The following is a 19,474-nucleotide window of genomic DNA, read 5'->3' as shown; positions in this document are numbered from 1 at the left end:
GCTGTAAACGCAGGGACTCCACATGGAGACAGGATGCCTACAACAAAATGCGCGTGAGCCTGGGAAAACAAAAATCAAGGCTTTCCTCACCACTATCGTTTTTCCCCCTCTCAAACCAATCGGTGCTGTAATTTATTACCCGGTGAACACGTGGGAATAGTATTTCAGCGCCACAAGATAAACAAGTACTCGATTTCACGCATATCTCGCGATAGGGGACGCTCCCTCTGTGCTCGCCTATTGTGAGAGTTTTCCAATTCTCGCGTGAATTCGGAAGTTTCCCACGCCTGTTGTTGTGGCGTCTGCCCTTTTCGCTCACTCTCTCTCTTTCAGTGAGTGTGTGTGTGCGCGTGTGTGTGAGAGAGAGAGTGTGTATGTGTTGCTGTTACCCGCCGCCTCCCCTTTTTTTCTCTCCGTCTTACTCACCCACCCCCTTTTCTCTCCGACTCCCTCGTCCCTACACCTCCAGTCCTGCTCCTGTTGTCTCGGCGGATTGTTGGGCTGTGGGAGAGAAGGGGATATCGCGAGTATTGGAGTTTTGGTGAGAGTTTGTGGAAGATGGCGCCTGTTGTGACAGGGTGAGTCTGAGATTCGGGGCGGTGGGGAGCGGAGTTGATAAGAATATAACTTATTGCCATGAAATAGCTCACTTTTAACCCACGCGTTGTATCATCGAGCACACTGCACGTCCTCTGGCCGATGGTTTAGTAGCCAGAAGCCGTTTCTTTGTGTCAGTGTCTTTGCGTGCGAGTGTTTTTCCCCCTCTTTGACCAGTTACTTGCTTGAGCTGACTGTTGCTGCAGTGTTTTGTGAGCTAGCCCCTCTGCTAAGCGATACTTCACCCCCGGTGGTCCTTTTCTCCCAGACAACGGCGAACTGTTAGCTGCCAGGCTAAACAGCTAGACATGTTTGCGGGAGTAATTTGACGTCGATATCGCCGTTTCGTTTGAACCCTACCGACTGGGCTCACGCTGAGAGCTCTCGTTTTAATTCCTCGCCCTGTATTTGTTTTCGAAACGTGCTCAACATCCAGCTAGCCGGGGCAGCACGCTTACGAATCGGGACTCACGACTTAATGCGGCTAGCTGTCCGATAGTGGACGCTAGCTAGCGGTGTCTGACTGAAACACGTTGCGGTTTTGTGGCCAAACTGTCCGTTTAGCATCGTTTTTAAAACACTGTTGGCGCCGTGGTTTTCGCTTAATACGGCGTGTTAGCCGTCAATATTGAAGCTACCCCCCACACATGCATATACACACACAGTGTATAGCATGTACTTTTATGACTTCAGCTCTCTCCAAGAAGTGTAGCACTGTTGTATTTACTACATAAACTGCGACGTGGCTCTTATGAAAACCTAGTTCTCAAATGTGGAGTGCATCTAAGGACAAAATGCACAGCTCACGGCCATGTGTTTTTTAACCCCATCATCGCTGAAGAAAAATGTCCATTTTTCTCCAGTTAACCCGAGTGATCCGTCTCGTTTGTCTTATTTATCATATCTGTGTGACAGCTGCGACTTTTTGCTAATCTACACCGACATCCCTAAATATTAGACGCCCATCTTCGTAAAGTCATAAAGCATTGTGTGTAACAGTCAAATCTAATGTTTTGTATTTCCACCTTGAAATTTGTGACTGGGTATAGTTGGCGAGGATTGAATAATTGCAGCATCTCCATACTTTTAATAGGAAATGTGACTTGCTTAACATTTTCAAACATCCATTGATCTGAATGTCGCTGCTTGTTTTGTCATCACTCATCAGTACTGTGTGACCGTGTTAATTCAATGTAAATGGGCTGTAGACCAGGTGGTGCTGTGTATAACTGAGCCGATTGGCTTTTCTACTCTGGTCAGGCTTTAGAATAAATCCTGATTAAAATTATTTGGCTTCACATTAGCTAGACACAACCTTTTTTTGTGGGTCTGGTTGGCTGCTGCACTGTGCAGGCAGTAATCCCCACAGACTAGGCACAGTGGGTGACAGACATGGTGCAGGGCTTGCTGGAGGTGTGTGTGTGGTGGTGGTGGTGGTGGTGGGGGGGGGTGCTGCTGCTGTGTATGTTCATTTGGGGTTTTCCAGCAGAAGTGAACTGATTTTAGTTGGGGCGGGGGCAGAGGGAGGGAGCACGCAAGAGGGCAGGCGGGTCAGGTCTGGGTGGCTGGCCACCTGTCCAGATGATAGCTCCAGATTCGTGTGTGTGTTTTTCTGCTAGTGGGAGGGGAGGGAGTCAGTGTGTGCGAGAAGGATGGGGTGGGTGCGTGAGAGGTTCAACAGAAAATTAAAGTGCCATAAGGCCTTTTTTTTTTTTTTTTTCCAGCTAGTGGCAGACCTTGTTCATTGTAACGGTCAGAGGGGCACCAATGAGCCTAAACACACCCTGTTGCCCTAGTATATGGTTTGTGTGGTTCTGGTTTTAAACTGGGAGGGGCTCTGTAACCACACAGTTGTTAATAGTATCACAGCTCCTCTGCTGTGTTGTACAAAGGCTGCAGACAAAGATTTGTTTGACTTTGCTATCGTAGTCTCTAAAGGTGGATGCTGAGTTGTTAGGGGGCGGGCCAAATGTATGTGCCAGAAAACAAGCATCTGTGTCGGGCTTTCAGTGCATGTCTCTATAGCTCTGGTTATTATCAGATACATTAGAAAACACATGATAAATTATTCACAATTTATCTATCAGATCTCAGGCAGGCTTGAAAAATGTCCGAGAACAGTTTGTAATTTCCTCTTAGACAAAGATGAGGAGCTGCGGTCAGCTTGAATTCGTGTTATTTACAGCCTATTCGATTCCTGATAATAAAGAGGTCCATTGATGAAGTTCCCTGCAACATGTCCTTTTCCTTAGTTCCCCTTGATCTGCTTTCTAAGCTAAACATGCAGCATTAAAACATGAATAGTTTGTGGAGCACCTTGATCGGGTTTTCTTTATATGTTAATTCACGTTAACTGCACATTAACTAGGTTATACATTGATTTGCTAAGCTAATGGTTGTTTTCATTGTTGACTAATTTGTTGATTAAATCAATCAATACATCAGTTCATCATTTTGTCTGTGAACATGGTTTTTCCTGTGCATGTAAAAAAAACAAAAAAAACAAATTGGCACCCTTCAAGGTTTTTTTTTTTTTTTTTTTTTTTTGGCCTTCCACCAAAGAAAAATCGTGGGCTTTTTTTGTTTGTTTGTTTGTGAGGTTTAATTTGCTGAAGGTTTTTATTTATGGTCAGAATTGCCACAAAAATGCGCAGACTTCTACACTCACAGAAAACACAGACCATCAGCCTTGACTGTATATGCTGACTTGTGTCATGAGTGCCCCCAAAGCCCATTTTGAGCTAACAAAAAAATGTATGATGTAAATTTCTAACTAAATATGTAAAATGAGGCCAAACGAAAATGCATACATGCGGATTCTGTTTCGTTTTTGGTTTGTTTTTTTTGTGGGGGGACACAATTAACAGTGCACACAATCTTCTCCCCTGATTTAACACACTCATATGTTGCAACCACAACACAAATTAGCTACCCCCCCCCCCCCCCCCCAAAAAAAAACAACAACTCTCGAGCCTTCCTTTTTTATGTATTATTATGCATTAGAAGACGAAAAGAAACACAACCATGACCATATATGGCGTTGCTTTCGTAATCCCCCCCCGCCAGAGAAACTGATTGTGATGGCTGAAAGAGCAGCACTGTTCACCTGGGATGATAAAAGCATGAATCACTTATTTCAACACTGCTCTGCCTTTGCTGTGTGCCCCAGGGGGACGAGATTCCATTTAGCTCACCCCCCCACACTCCTCGTCTGTCCCCCTGCCAAAAAAAAAAAAAAAAAAAAGAGAGAGAGGAGTCTTTCAGGCCAAAAGCCAAGCGTCTCTGTGCTGGTGTAATGATAGTACTGAGCCTGTCTTTGAGGCGCAAACTTGTGTTCTTGTATTTGTTTGGATGAGCGTGTGCTTTGAGCTCCGGGTCTGTGTTCATCCAGTTTAATGTGCACGTTTGAAGGGTGTACCTAGACATTAAAGTTGATCTGTGTGTGTGCATGTGCATCCACTCCCCAGAGTCCTCTCCTCTTCCCTGCTTCCTTTCATAAAAGGACAGATTCAGAGAGAGCAGCAGATGTCGAAGCGCTGACCTTTATGGTGGCAAAGGCTCAGGCTAGAGTTAAAAGACATGCCGAATCACCCCCCTCCCTCCCTGCTCCACACTTCTACCCCACACTCATGCACACACCCCTCAAGGCAGCAGCAGCCCCATGTCCACCTGCGTGTGCACACACACACTCAAAGGCAGAGCGCTCCTAGATAGGTTAACACTGGAGAGAGCTACCTGATCTGTAAGCCACCTCAGGATCCTACAGCCTCCGCAGCTGCCTCCTATCCACCCAGAGCTGTGAAAATCTTCAAAGTGTGTGGCATTTGGGGGTTACGAGCCAGGGGAGGGGGGCGTGAAGCTGCACAGAAGTCACAAGCAAAAGCACCAAAGCAAATGTGCCACAGCCAGACATCTTTAGGGGAGGATTTATTTCTTGTGCACAGTAGCCTATTGTTTTGGAAGTTCATACATATCCATTACTTCACATGATTGAAATATTCCCCGAAGCCTATAGTTTCTTTGAGAGTTCAGATTTGGCTTGTTTGTTTCGAAGGACCGCGGGTTGCTTAAAAGCCCCACACACCCTGCTTGACTCAGTGTCTTCATTCTCTTGTTTCCCTATTCAGGCTGTTTGTGTGCGTCTGTCTCGGGGGAGCAACCACAGGAGACACCCAGGGGGATAGAAATGCACATTTTTTCGTAATTTGGCCTGGATCGCTGCCAAGTCAGCCGTCTTCGTTCTTGGTCCTCAGCCACGAGCATAAGTGTGCGCAAACTAGACATACCAGCATAACACCCCCTCCACTTCTGCTTATTCTAAGTGGCTGTATGTGTTTTAATGACCTTTTTTTAACATGGGTGCATGGCTGGAAGGGAAAAAAAAGCCTGATAACAGAGTTGGATGCTTCATGCAAAACCACAGCACGAGGGGGATTTATTTACTTGTAGAAGGCGTACATTAGTCTGAGCTTTTTTTTCTTTCTTTCTTTTTTTTTAAAATCTCTGGCATTTCCCAAAAATCTCACTGCTGTTTGGTTCAGCAAGGATGAAACAGATCGTTCTGATGTAAGTTTTGAAAACATCCCTGCCCTCATATTTGATAGAGGCCCAGCTCTTATTGGTAGTGTTGTTGTTGTTGTTCTTGGCCTCTGCTTCATGTCTTAGCTAAAGCTGGCAAGAGAACCAAAAAGCTAAGACAAGCCGAACACGACAAGCGGCGGTACATACTCCTCTGCCGATTCTGGTTTTGGAGCGCTTCTTTCTCACTTCCAGGAGAGTTTCCTCAGACCCGGAGTTTGCCTTTCCCTGCCCCTTGTTCCTTTGCTGTTTGTTGTGATTACAGCCATGCCAAGGGAATGGTGGTTTCTACTGTGTCAGCACTTTTTGCCCCCGCCGTCCGTCCACATTCAGGATGTTTCATTCAGAAAACACGAGCTGATTCCCCCTGTCTGACTCCTGTTTGCGTTCTCTCTGGTTCAGTGAGCAAACCATTGCCCACTTCCTAAGCAGGAGCAGCTGAACTCGTGAGGAAAAAATATTAGACTGAAGGCTGTAACGATTGTGTATTTGCTTCTCTCAGCCCTTTTGTTTTTCTTCCATAAAAGGAGATAAAAGCAACAGGGCAGTCGTGATATGCTGCTCTAGATTTCAGGACAATTACTAGAGAGATTTATTTTCTTTATTCTGTTGACTCAGGTAATTGGCCTTTGACTATCATATGTAGTTTGTGGGGCTCAGAAGCATTGTTGTTAGAGCTTTCTGTTCTCAGATGACCGCACTCGGCTGCTTCATCCATTCAGAGGAAGGGTAGAAATATACACAGGATCTCCCGTGTTGGGAAAGCCCCCAGTGAAGCCGCCTCCCACAGCTGTAAGCAACTGCCACTATTTCTGTATTAGATAAGAAGGGAGTGGCAAGCAGCAAATCAGCCTGTAGTAAACCTTCTACAAACAAATGTTGGTTTATTCTTGGGTTTATGATGCAAGGTCCGCTGATAGCCACACAGCGGTATCTGACTCGTGCCTGTGCTGGATACAAACACTGCTTTTTGGCTTTGATTGATGCTCGCAAGTCTGTTTTTGAACAAGCAATTTAACAGACCAACATCGGTTTATGTTCAGGGATGCATCTGTTTTTGTTTTTGTACTGTCAGTGATGAAGTTTGTGTGTACCATGAGCTAATCATGCTCTTTGTGCTTATTTTTTGCAAGTCATTTCATTGCACGACTTGCAACACGTGTTTGTTATAGGTTTGTCCGACCGTTGGATGAGATGATTAAATGTTGTTGTCCAACCTGGCAGCAGAATGTAGGTTGGCTCATATAAACACTTGACTGGAGTAATGTGTAACAGGCTGCCAGTGAACACTGTAAATTTGATTGTATGAATTGAATATTGATTTTAAACAAAATTATGACATTTGCATGTGAAAAAGAATAAGTGTGTGTGTGTGTGTGTGTGTGTGGGGGGGATAAGCAGCACTACACTACCGGTGGCTCTGTGTCCTCGATAGCGGCACAGAATTTTAACCCAGATTTCCACTTGAAAGGTTAATACACCCAACGATGCTGGTGCCTTAGCAGGGCTTCATTAGCTCTGTGGTGTAGGCGGAGGTGCGGGTCTCGCTGTGCAAGACTTCTGACATGCCACTCCCAATGTTTGAGCGAGAGAGAGAGGTGTACGATTGAGACTGCTGTAATTGGTGAACATAAGCAACTGAAACAAATTATGTAAAGCCATAACATCTGTGTCGTTTGCTTTCTTGCTTGTTTTTTGTTTTGTTTTGTTTTTATTTTGTCGTTCTTGGTTCTTTTGCGTGTGTGAATAGGTTACAGTAAGCTGACTGCATGCATGAGCTAGGTTAGTGATTGTAGTTTGTCTGAAAAGACAATTCTCTGATGCTTGGATATGATGTGGGTGTAATGGGTTTGATTTGGTGTGGAAAGGGTCTGCAACATTGCTATAATAGTCTATAGCCTCGTCCTCAGCTTGGCTCTGTTTCAGTTTGTTTTCCATTACATTTGAGTACCACCTTGATGTGGGTCAAGTCGTTATAGCAAGGCAGCCTGAAAGTCTGTGACGTCATTTGTACACGACACAAACGCAACACATCAGCAGAGGACATGGAGGTGATGGTATACCTGCTACTTGGTCTATAGCTTTTTGTCAGACTGTTTACAAAAAAAAAGGGTGGCTAAAAGAAGAGAGCCAGTGATGGGATGTGTAGCCATGTCCCTCATTGCTGGGTTTGAGTTGTGTGAAGGAGTCGAAGTCACTCCCTACCACCTAATGGGAAGCCCTAAAAAACGAGTGGTCGAATAGGTGCTAGTGGGAATAAAACCATATGCAGCTAAGGGAGCTACTTGGATGGCTCAGTTGCTAGCAGTGCTACGAAATATTGGCTACACTGTTTGCACATTGTACGATCCAAACTCACACATGCTTTGGACTTGGTGGCTGGAAGGTTTTAGGCTGGCTGATATCCAATCTGATAGCGATGGGCATTTGTGCTCTCACATGCACATGTATCTGATAAGTCCTAGAAAAGTTCAGGGCTTTGACGCACATGATGAATGTGTTACATTCGACAGATAAATTTGATGTGTGTGTGGAGTGAGATGTATTTTGAAAGCGACATGTAAAAATAAGGTTGGATCACTGAAGCTTGTGATCGTTTTGATATCGCTTAAAGACACTCATTATTTATTTATGAACGAAGTTTAACCTCATCCGTTAGACTGTGCTCCACTGTGACTGTTTTCGGGTGTTTTTTTTTTTACTCTTTCTCTAACATGCAAGTTTAGAGAAGGTTATATTTTCTCCAATTTTAATAAATTAGTATATCGATCTCCAGGAGCATCCCTAGTACGTTTTTGTGTTTTTTCAACCAGACTATTTCTGCAAACCGGCCTTTGGAGAAACAACCAGGGAAGTGATGGCAGGCCTGGAGAGATGAGCAGTCTGCACCCCCCCCTCTCTGCAAAGGAGAGAGCGAGGGAGCAAACAGTGCAAGTAATCAAGTGTCAGGAAAATAACAGAGACTGGGGATCTGGGATTCCAGGAAAGACAAACTGTTATCTCCAAATGTTGTTTGCATTGTCCGATTGTTTGACTGAGGCTGCTGGAGAGTTTTACTGAAGAATCTGCCTGGTGGCATTCCTGTGGCTGTTGACGTCAGGAGGTTTTGGCCTTTGCTTGGAATCACAATGAAGTAATGGACATGTGTATCATATTCTGGATCGGTCTATTGATTGTGGTTTAGGAAACAATGCTTTTTTTGGTCTGGTTCATGTTGTGGACGATCATCTTGCACTTGTGGCTGTAGTTTCAAGTCCTCCACCGTTGCCATCATAATGGAAGCACTGCTGAAGAAAGTATGTGAGGTTTCCCATGAGCTCATGGAAGGAAGCTAACTTGTTTATATATTTTTTTTCTTTTAAAATCTACGGATTTATTTAAAAAGTCACCAGCAAAGTTTCCCCAACTTATCACTACTGGATTCTTTGGAATTGAGCCTCAATGAGCCCAACTTGAACACCAGCTGCTCTTAAATAAACCAGACTCTGCTTCATTATGAACCACTCTCTATCAGCAACTAATGAATTCCACACTGTTAATATTTTTTTAAATCAGAAAGTCGTAAAAGTAAATAATTTTTGTCCAGTGTGTGTTTGTGTGTGCGGCTGGCTTAGATTCTTGTGTCACATGCTTTTAATGACAGCGCTGCCTATTTTGGGAAGATGTTATGTTTTGAAGAGGAACAAGTAGCAGGAACAACGTCCCCTTTCCCCAACACGACAGCAGCAGCGAAACCAGACTGCAGACTGGAGCTGACAAAGTCATTGCTGTACTGCTAACGTACACACAAGCACACTGAGGTTTCTTCGTTTTGTTCAGTTTGCAGCGGATCATCTCACAGCCTGTGAGCTAAAGGTCATGTCTCGCTCTCCCTCGGTCTCTGGTTCTGCCAGGAATTCTATTTTTTCCTCTTGTTGCAGCGCAGTAAAGTCCTTTGGGTGGTTTTTGAGGCAAGGGCAGGGCAAGAAGACAGTGGTTAGTTTGCCTGAGCTGATAAATGCCCATAAACTGAGCTTAATTTTGGACCGTCCCAATTTAAAAGGCAGACATGTACGCTGAAGAGATACAGTCCAGTTTTTGATCACAGATTACTCATTCAAATCAGCTTACAACGAAAAAACCAAATAGCTTAAGGTGTTGACTGGACGAAAAAAGACATTTATAGAAAACGTGTAGTTTTGTAGGAAGCTAACAATCTTTACAACAACAACAACTAATTCATCCAATGAGAATGATTCAGCAGGTTTGATTTGTAATTCATCTTTTGCCTTCAGTGATGCTAACTGGTCATTTTGTGGCAGTGTTTGAGCTTCATGTTAAATGTTTGCATTACATGCAGTTTGTGTGTGCAGTTTAACACCGCGGTGTTCCTACACAAAGCCTCGCTGTAGTGCAAGCCAAGCTTGAGATGTTTTTGCAAATGTTTTAGTAACAAGGTCACTCGACCTGTTTTATGGCGAGGCGACAGGGAAAGGGTGCACGCTCAGAGGAAAAAAAAAAAAACAAGTAGCATTCGAGTCGGCTTCACGCTTCAGGGTGAAATGCAAAAATATTTTGTTCTGTGCGATCGGTGTCTGGTTAAGATGAATGATATTGAAATTCAGTATGTAGGTAACAGGCTGCTGTAGTTGTGAAATGGGACACCTGTGACGGCAAGCATCTGCAGAAATCTCCTCTCTAGTTGATGAATGTGCCCTGGGCTTTGTGGAATAAAATAAATAATGCATCCAAAATGGAAACATTTGTGATGTTTTCAGGAATTTTTGAAAGATTCAAGAGGTATTCTGAAATATTTTGAAGCATATATTGTCTTGGTTACCTAATTGTTTTGTGTACGTAAAGGTTGATTGTGCCTCCTCCCAGTCTTTGGTGTGTTAGGTGAATGTGTAAACCACTATACCAGGGATGGCAAACTCATTTTAGATCGCGGTGCACATACCTCCCACTTTGATCTTATTGGGGTCTTTATCAATTGGATAAGCTTTAAAACTTATGAGAATACAGTTAAAAGTTCAAAATCTATGCACTTATTTCTGAAGATGTCTAGAAGGTGGCTTATCTTATCTTTAACACCGCTGCACTACACTACAGAAAGAAACACCCAGGTGTATCCAGGTGTAGTAGTTAACACATTTGGCTAATGGCTGAGGTTATTAGCCATCATGTCTTACCTTTAACCTCCTAAGACCTAAACTCTTCCATGGCATGCATTTTTAATTTCTCTTTGATATTTGGGCATATTGGTACCCGATGAATTTATTTTTTTTTACCTGATTTTTGTTTCTAAGACAAATAAGAGCCACATGAGGATATTTGTCTAAAATTTCAATAGAACAGTAGCAGTATAATGTCCTCGTAAGTGGATATCAAGCCCTTGTAGAGCAAAATGTAGTATTTTGGTCTAAACGACCCAAAATGTGATGTCCACATATGTGGACACCAGGTCCTAGGAGATTAAAATTAAAAGAGCTGAACTTTTAACCTTGAGTATAAGCCGGTTTGTTTGTTCCGTCCAGCACGTTCAAGCACAAGTGCAAGTACATGCTTTTTAAAAAAAACAAAAGGAGCCGAGTCTCTGACAGTTCACACATATAAACTGCATCAAGTTTCGTTCTCACAGCAGCCAGTGTGGTTAACGTCCTTGACCAGATCAGCTACCTGCACATACATTAGTACTGCTGCAGCTGATCTCCACTCCTCACTATACCTCCTCCCTGGGTTCCCATTCGTTCCAGCAGTGAGTCATCAGCTCAGCAGAGGGGGAGAAGGGAGCGGGAAAGGGTGGTTCATTCAGGGTTCAAGTGTCCCTTGCCTCGTCCCCTCTCTTCTCATTCCTGACAGTCTCCCCGAAGCACATGACCTGTTTCAACCCCAAACCCCAGCCGCTCTTTGTGGTTTCTCTAGGCTGTAGTCACACTTGTCACTTCTGTGGATTTTTTTCTTCTTCTTTTTTTGCTATCAGTGTCTAATTCTGTAAGATCATTTTCCTCTACATCTTTGCGTTTGGCCTATTTTATTTATTTTTGTTGTTTTTTCCTTTCTGATGTGGCTGTGCACATGTATATGTGCTATTTCTATTCTCCACCATTTGTTTAAACCTAAAAACTTGTGTGGTTTAAGTGTGACATGATTGGGTGCTTGCGTTGGCATAAGCTTTCCCTTCTATTTTTCTTGTGTTTTGAGAAACTGTTTTAATAACAGCCACACAGACCTGGACAGTGGGGGAAAAAAATCATGTCGAAATGATCGCACTCTTATTAGGATCGTGCAAGAACAAAGTGTTCATTGTAATCCAAAGATGTTATCTGCTCTTTTGTTTTGCTGCACACTGACAGCAACATTTTTACTGAGCTGCAGGTGAAGATGCACAGTTAAGTGTTGAATTTCATTTACACATTGGCCTGACATCCTTTTACGCTCTGTTCGACATCTTTGCAGTGCTTCACAGCTTTTGACTTTAGTGTTTCCTGCCCAGTCGTTCTTCCTGAATAGAGATCACTGATGACTTTTGGCCTTAAAATGTGCATCAGTTCTCTTTACCTTTACCAGCTACACTCTTGTTCCTACTCCACACCTGCCCTGTACTCACACTGATCTTAACAAGCAACCTTCAGTTTGCCTCAGTGTCTCAGCTCCTGTCTCGCTCTTTCACACGCTGTTGAAAAGTGTTCCTACAGAGCTCGGTGAGCTTCATAATTTTAAGATTTTGTCTTAATTGGGCCATTTTTTTTTTTTTTTTTTTTTTTTTTGGTTTGGAAACAGTGGGACAGTGCTCTGTCACATGCCTCATAGATTTAATTGTTTAGTGCAAGGATTTTCATTAAGGCAGTCATCATTGAGGGTAGGACTAGAGATCAGTGCTTATTTGGCAATTTTAAAGAGCACACTAATTGCTTAAAATGCCAAAATCTGGCCCTGCTTCTTCGAGCAAGTCTTGAGACTGAACACAGCACTTACACTAGCCAAGTTAGCTGCAGGTTCGGATTGGTGCTAGCACAGTATGCATTTCCTAGCTTGTTTTTTAAGAACTGTTAACTAAGTATTAACAAACTGTATTTCTCTACCCTGCTGCTGTTCATTTAAATTTACTTGAAAGGCAGATGGTTTGGTTAAGAAGCAAAAAATAAGTTCAATAAAAGACCAATAAAATCAATCAATATCTGTTTTTACCTCAAGTTCAAGACTGTAAATTCACTGGTTCTTATGTAGTGCTTTTCACTCAGACACACTTTATACCACTTGTCTCAGTCACCTATTCATACAAGACCTCCATGCCTAAGTGTTTTCTATCCATCCTTCACAACTTGGGCTTCAGTATATTTCCCAAGGCGTGAGGACGGGAACAAACCTCCTGATTAGTTGATGCCCTGCTCTACTACCTGAACTATTGCTGTTCATTTATGTTTCCTTATAGGCATCACTGTTGTGCATGAAGGTGGTTTCCCATGATTCAGTGCTCATACTCTGGTATAGCTTATATGACTTTGTCATCATGCTGGAAGTGGAATTTTTCTCCCACCCCCTGCAACAGCGTAGCAGGAACTGCACATACACTGAACTGTTTGTCTGTACAATGGATGGATAGGGCTGTGTTGATAGAGTAACAGCTGCTGGGTGGTTGAACAACCTTTCATGCAAAAAATCCTGCTATTTCCTTAATGCAATCTGACCTAGGATATTTAACCTTCTGCTCTGTAGCACTGAGTTTCCTGTTGACTTTTTAAACCAAGGCAAATGAATTACTTGTTAGATCCACTGTGACTGGGCAGAAGTGTCCTCTGTTTAGGACGCATGGTTATCTGAGGACTGGGTGAAGGCAGGTGGCAGGCAGTATAGAGGAGACCAAGGAGACTTCACTTAAGATAGAATGAGCTTTAAGGTTTTTTTGTAAGTTTGAGTACTGGTTGGCTCCACAGCACTCGCTGGAAACTTCATTACTTTGTTTTCAGGCCTTTATTATATATGCAGTAATGTAATGGAGTATGTATTTCTCAGTATGTTCCAGCGCCTGTGCCAGATTACCCTCGTTAAAGCTGTACAGTTGGTGTGCAAGTAAGTGTACGTCTGGATGTCTTATTGATTGTGTGCCAGGCCAAGAGGAGTTTTTTTTTTTTTTTTTTTTTTTAAAAAGCCTGTCCAGAAAGCTCCATATGGAGCATTGATGTTGGAGAGTGCGGTCAAGAAGGAGAGAGATGGAAGGGAGGAAAAATGAAGGGAGGGAGGAAACGAGAGACACGACGAGAAGGCCTTTTCTTTGGCTTTTCTGCCTCTGTCATTAAGCTCTCCCATGTCAGAGACAGATGGAGCTGGTGCCTTGTGTGTGTGTATATGTGCATGCAAGCACTTGCAAGTGCAGGCTGATGTGATCCACCCAAATGCACACAAAAACACACACGCACAAACACACACACTACTGAGCCCTGCCCTTGATTCTGCCCCCAGCGGGGCGTCTCAGGGCAGCTACCAGACTTCTGCCATCTGCAGTAAGTCAGCCTCGAGGGTCGGACAGCTCATCAGCAGTCAGATAACTTAGTCAGGTCTGCATGCAACTGCTCACGCAACATAAAGGTTTTTCTTTCTTTATTTCTTTTGTGGTTTTTGATCACACTTTAATCTTCTTTGTTGATGAAGTAGCAGTTTGAGTAATTTTTTCCTTTTGGGGGTTTTCCACACAACCTCTATCACCTTCACATTGTGCCAGTCTGTTCAAAGACAATAGATTAGCTGAAGAGTGTGTACAGAATTTGATGAAGCAATGCCTGAGATGCTGTTTTGCACGAGTATGAAAACGTCTGCTGTCGACTGCAAGGAAAACATTATTCGTGCTGCATACCCAGCCAGCTCCCTCTCCCAAAACAGATGGAGTATTTCCAGTAGTGAGAATGAGAGTGAAGCAGAATATCTGCCGTGTGGTGTGTCAGGAAGGGCATCCTTGGACAGTTTGGTATTTATTTGTTTTAAACCAAATCTTCTGGCATTATGTGAAATATGAGTTTAGTGCTTCGTCTCGGCTGCCATCACAGCAACAGTTTTGTTGTTGTTGTTTTTTATTCAATGATTGAATATATGCATGTGTGTTATATCCATGTTATGGGCCACAGACAGAATAAAACAGTGTAGTGAAGGCAAAAGACTGATTTTAATGCTTGATTAGTGTTATAACTGTGCAACACTGTTTGTGACATCAACATGCAGGTATTTTTTTTAAATAGGCTCCCAGGACTAATGTAGCCGGCAGGTATGAATTTCCACATTTCTCCCTTAACTTTAGTTCCCTCCACACCTCTCCACATCCACTTGCTTGGTGAGACTTGTTGTTTCCAACCATTTTTCGTCTCTGTCTGGTCTTGAAGTTTTGAAAGCGTGTCGTTTATAGGTAACAAGGAGCACAGTTTCTCAGTCTCAGCCTGTTCTTGTCTTTCAGATGGTGCTGATTTATTTATTTTTTGGCTGGGCTTCACTACGTTTACTAACTTCAGAGCATGTTTGAACTCCTCACAAGTCTTTTATAGTTCTTTTAGTAGTCTAGCTTGGTAACTGTAGCCCATAATTTTTCTTTAGTTATTGTGTCTGGCATGTGTCAGTGCAGTAGTTGGCAGGTGTTGACTAATGCAGGTCTTGGGGAAATTAATAAATAAATAATTTGGCATTTCAACTGAAGACCAGTTTATGTGCTCAAGTAATTAGGTGATTACATGAGTTCAACTAAAATCTAATGAGAGAATTGGGATTCAGATTCCAACTCAGTTCTACGTCAGAAGATCCTGATATGATGGATGGTTTTGGCCAGATTGACCAGTCTTATTGCTAGTTTCCTTCTGCCCTCACGCATGAACTCAAACACCTTTTCCACCTCAACGGATGAACGCACGACCTGCTCTGCTAGACTGACACAGGTGTGTGTTCACAACAAAGGCTCCATTCAGTATGACTGATGCTTTACTTTTTTTTTTTTTTTTTTTTCTTTTGGAAAGTTTTTTGGCACTAATCAGATGAGATCAAATCCAAATCGACCGTGTTTATGCCTGATTTGTATTGGCAGCACCTTAGATGTCAGAATCGCATGATGGCAGAAGTGTGTGTGGTAAAAAATGTTTCAGCTTGAGTCCCAGAGCAAGTTAAAGAGGAGGAGCGTCACCTGTAACATTTTGGCAATATGCCATGCGGTATCTAGCACCTACAGCATGGTGGCAGGGAGTCAACAGCTTATTGTTGACGCTTGACTGTAGCAGTAAGAGGATAACAGGATTTTTTCCCCCCCATGATTACTTTTTTCAGTTGCATAAATTGAAAATGCGCTGAAATATAAAAATTATTAAACTTTAAAAAACAAAACAAAAGACATAATGAAAAATAAATCTTATTACCTTTACACCCCTAGTGTACCCCATCAATACTTTGAGTTGTCACAATACTGGTATTTTAAACTTGATACGGACACCCAGGAAAATACTCAATAGCATGTTCAGTACCACAGGGAAAATTTTAACCCTGGAGATTTAACAAAATAAGTATTTTTAAAATTAGATTTAGAGGTTTCTTTCATTTTATGAATTATTTATTTAATTGCATTACATGTAAATAAATAAATAATTATTTATTATTTATTTAATAAATAATTAGTAAAATATATTTACTAAAAAAAAATATATACCCACTAGCTCGATAGCTAGCCGGGGGCAAGGCTAACTAGAGCCCGTGAGAACACCGGACTCCCGGCAAATCGTTTTCAAACCCCCCGCCGTCTTTCGCTACTCAGGTTAAATATATATGAGTCACTTAGATAACTTCAAAATGTTATTGTTTGGCTTTTTTTTTGTATTTTATTTATTCCTGAGTAAATCGGTTTGGCTGAGATTAAAGTTATAGTTTTTCACAGCTGAATAAACGTCAAGCAGACAACTGATTATCAGAAGTGTGAGATGCTCGAGAATATACTCCGGTGTCCCGTTATATTTTAGATAGCAAGGAGTTTATTAAATTTTAATGAAATTTGCAGATTGTTTCGGTGAAGTTTAATAAACTATCATCTTGTCTTTATTTTTAGTTAGCACAGACCTTAAACAGTTAAAGCTGTAAGCTAATGATAGTTATATAAGAGCAGATGCTGCTGGTGCAATAAGCTATACGTTTTATGTCCAATGGATGATGATCTGATTAGTCGACTAATCGCAAAAATAATCGGTGACTAGTCGACTATCAAAATAATCGTTTGTGGCAGCCCTAGTGTCTATTGGTAAATGTAGCTATTGGGTAATTGCTTATAGTTTGAGGGCTAAAGTTCTCATGTGTGCCAGCTAGCAGGTTAACATTTATGGTGAGTGTTTAATGCTTAAATGTTGTGGAAACTGAAGCTTGAAATCTTTTGAAATTCCTCCTGAAGTGTTGTTCAGTGTTATGAATGTTACCTACTTCAGCTGTTATTGAGGGGGAGGAAATGTGCGTCTGTCTGGAGGCGGCAAAGAAGGTACCATTTGTATCGATACTGTTGCAAATAGGGCTGGGCCATATTATACCGTTCACGGTAATACCGGTATAATGTTAGGCAACGATAGGAAAATGAAATATCGCGATAGAATGGGAGTAAAACGCGCATGCGCAGTGCCTTTGTTTTCATACGCACATGGCCGATTGTTGAGTGAAAGAGATGAACCAGAATTGGTTTGTAAAAATGGTGCAACTTCCGTGATGTGGAACTGGTTTGGTGTTTGTCCGTCAGATACACAACAAAGCACATTTTTTTGCAGAACATGCAAGCGGCCGTTGTTATTGTCATATTTGTCGGACTAAGATGCTCTTAAATCTGGGAGTAATCTGGGTCCTAAACTCCGTATTCTTCAGGTCAAACAACACTGCAGCATCACTTAGAGTTAAAAACTGTCTAAATTCTTTCATCTTTAATAAAACGATCAGCATTGCTGCTTTACCAGGTGTAACTATAAAGTTTAACTTCCAGGCATCCATGAAAACAAAAGTTATTACATTTAACGGCGTTAGAAGTTAGCAAGAAGCTAGCGGAAGTTAGCTCGCTAGTTTCGCTAGTTACCTAAGCATGATATTGCATGTTCTGACGGAGAGATTTCTGAAAAAAATCAAACGTACAGCTCTGCTATCACTTCCAACATAAATGAAGACAGGAAACTAAACAGCAGTGACGTTTGTAGGGTTACTGAAGTTGGGCTAGCTGGTATATAATGATGTGCTACGTGATCGCTAGCGACACAGCTATGTTAGCATAACATAAACAGTGAAGCTGGAGGACGAACACTAACACTTTTCCACTTATAAAAGTTAACGTGAAGGTTCCTCATGGTTAGAGACAAATGCAATCGCATGGCAGGATGCTGTAAACGGACCAAACTTCAGTCAGGAGAACAACTGAGATAATCCATCCACAATACGAGGTTAGTCATTAATATACTGCAGCAACATGGGAATAGAGCAGCTGCCAGAGAATTCAACATTAATGAATCAATGGTACAGAAGTGGAGGAAGCAATTAAGAATGAGTTTAATAAAGTTTGATTTATCTGACTGCTTTGTTTCGCTTAATGTGCCTTATAATCCCGTGCACCTTATGGTCCGAAAAATACGTACTGCACACTGCAGTTTAATGTTGCAAAGCACCTCTTTTTAACTTCAGTGGATATTATACATGGTTATGCTCAGGATATGTCAGCCCATTTCTACTGGAAATGCCTTTTGGTTAAACTTTCAGCAAGGAATTTGCATTTGCACTGTTACATTTTTATAAAGCTTTAATGTACATAAAAACCAGCTTCTTGTTTAAGTGAAAATAAATGGAAGGTTGTCTTTTTGCGCTAGTAATGTTGTGGAGTTGTATTTTGTCTTGCATCAATTATATCGTCGGTTATATCGTTATCGCAAATTTTCAAATATATATCGTGATAAATATTTTTGGCCATATCGCCCTGCTCTAGTTGCAAATGCATCTTCATTTAATATTAATTTTAGTCATGATTAATATCGTTTTATCATTTTTTTTTAAATCAATTTTTAAACACAATTTTTGAGAGGGGAAAACCCTGAAGACCAGCTACATCTAGTAACACTTTTCAGAGAACAGTTGTATTTTCATTTCATTGAAGTATATAGTATCTTTCTGTATTTCAGGAACAAATATTTAAACCACGTGGAATTGAAGCATCATGAAAAAAATTAAAGAAGTGAAAGTATCTGCAAGCCGTTCACTGAATCTGTTTATAAAACTGCTGATGCCGCCCGTCTTGCTCTTTTTCCATTCCAGCTTTTAGCTTGTGTTTGACCTTTTTTATTTTATTTATTTATTTATTTTTATTTTATAAAAGGTATTAGGACCAACTTTGCACACAAAGAATATTTTCCCCCCCATGGAGGAGCCCTTAAAATCAGTTAAAATCAACTTTCTCCAAGCTTATCAGTTCTTGCATCAATGCAGGCATGTTTTTCTGACTGTTGCACATTGCAAAATGATGACAACAAACTTGTGGCACACCACAGTCACATGCATGCCTTTCTACCACAGTTTCTCCAATGTGTTCAGGCTTACATGAGTGTGCAGTTGCACTGATGATGAGAACCTGTGTTGTCCTGCACCGATAATCAAAGCAACAGGAGAATCTACAAAGAATGAATCATGTAAGTAGAATAGGGCTGCAACGATTTGATTAATTTGAATCATTAGATTTATAAAAGATCCTCAACACACATGCTTTGCTTTGATGCAGAGCTGTTTATATAATCACAGTTAAACCACCTGGTCAGTAACTCTGTCATGAAGAAAAGCAAAGATTGTAGCTACTCCATCCTCCGCCATTTGTTTTATGCAGGGAAAAATCTGCAGTAAGCCTCCAGTGGTTAATTTAAAATATGCAGATGAGCTGTTAACTTGTCTGACAGCTGTTCTGTTTTATATGGAAGATACCTGCAGCAAACAGGGGTGAGTCTAAAGGGGGACATGGGGTCTACTAGACCATATTAATTTCAAGACTTTCATAATATTTTTCAGATTGAAAGTGCAATAATATAAAATATTGTGTTAACTAAACTGCTTCTATAAAAAGGAGAAGCTTTTGTTCACAAGCCAGTAAAATGTACGTGGGCCAGTAAAACTCTGAGGCACTGACCTGAGGGTTGTTAGGTTGGACATTAAATGATTATTAATTAACGCCCACACCATCATAACGTCTTGTTTTCAGCAGCGCGGAAACTTTGCATCAAAGCACAGGGCAAACTTTAGAATGCTGATATGCTTGCTTCTCTTTATTGCAGCCACCACATCCCTCTTTAAATGCTTACAG

General features: G+C 41.7%; 1 protein-coding gene across 1 annotated transcript in view; it reads left to right on the top strand.

The window, feature by feature from the left end:
- The first annotated feature begins 288 nt into the window (after window positions 1-288).
- Window positions 289-19,474, top strand: part of rbpjb (recombination signal binding protein for immunoglobulin kappa J region b) — a 52,826-nt gene continuing 33,640 nt past the window's right edge. The window contains exon 1 of the mRNA XM_026162163.2: window positions 289-578. Coding sequence (XP_026017948.1) covers window positions 559-578 — 20 coding nt within the window. The 5' untranslated portion in view covers window positions 289-558. The remainder of the gene's footprint in view (window positions 579-19,474) is intronic.

The sequence above is a fragment of the Astatotilapia calliptera genome, chromosome 3 (assembly GCF_964374335.1).
Source record: "Astatotilapia calliptera chromosome 3, fAstCal68.1, whole genome shotgun sequence".
In the NCBI taxonomy this organism is placed as follows: Eukaryota; Metazoa; Chordata; class Actinopteri; order Cichliformes; family Cichlidae; genus Astatotilapia; species Astatotilapia calliptera.
Note: the sequence above shows the minus strand (reverse complement) of the source record. Positions and strands in the feature narration are given on the sequence as shown.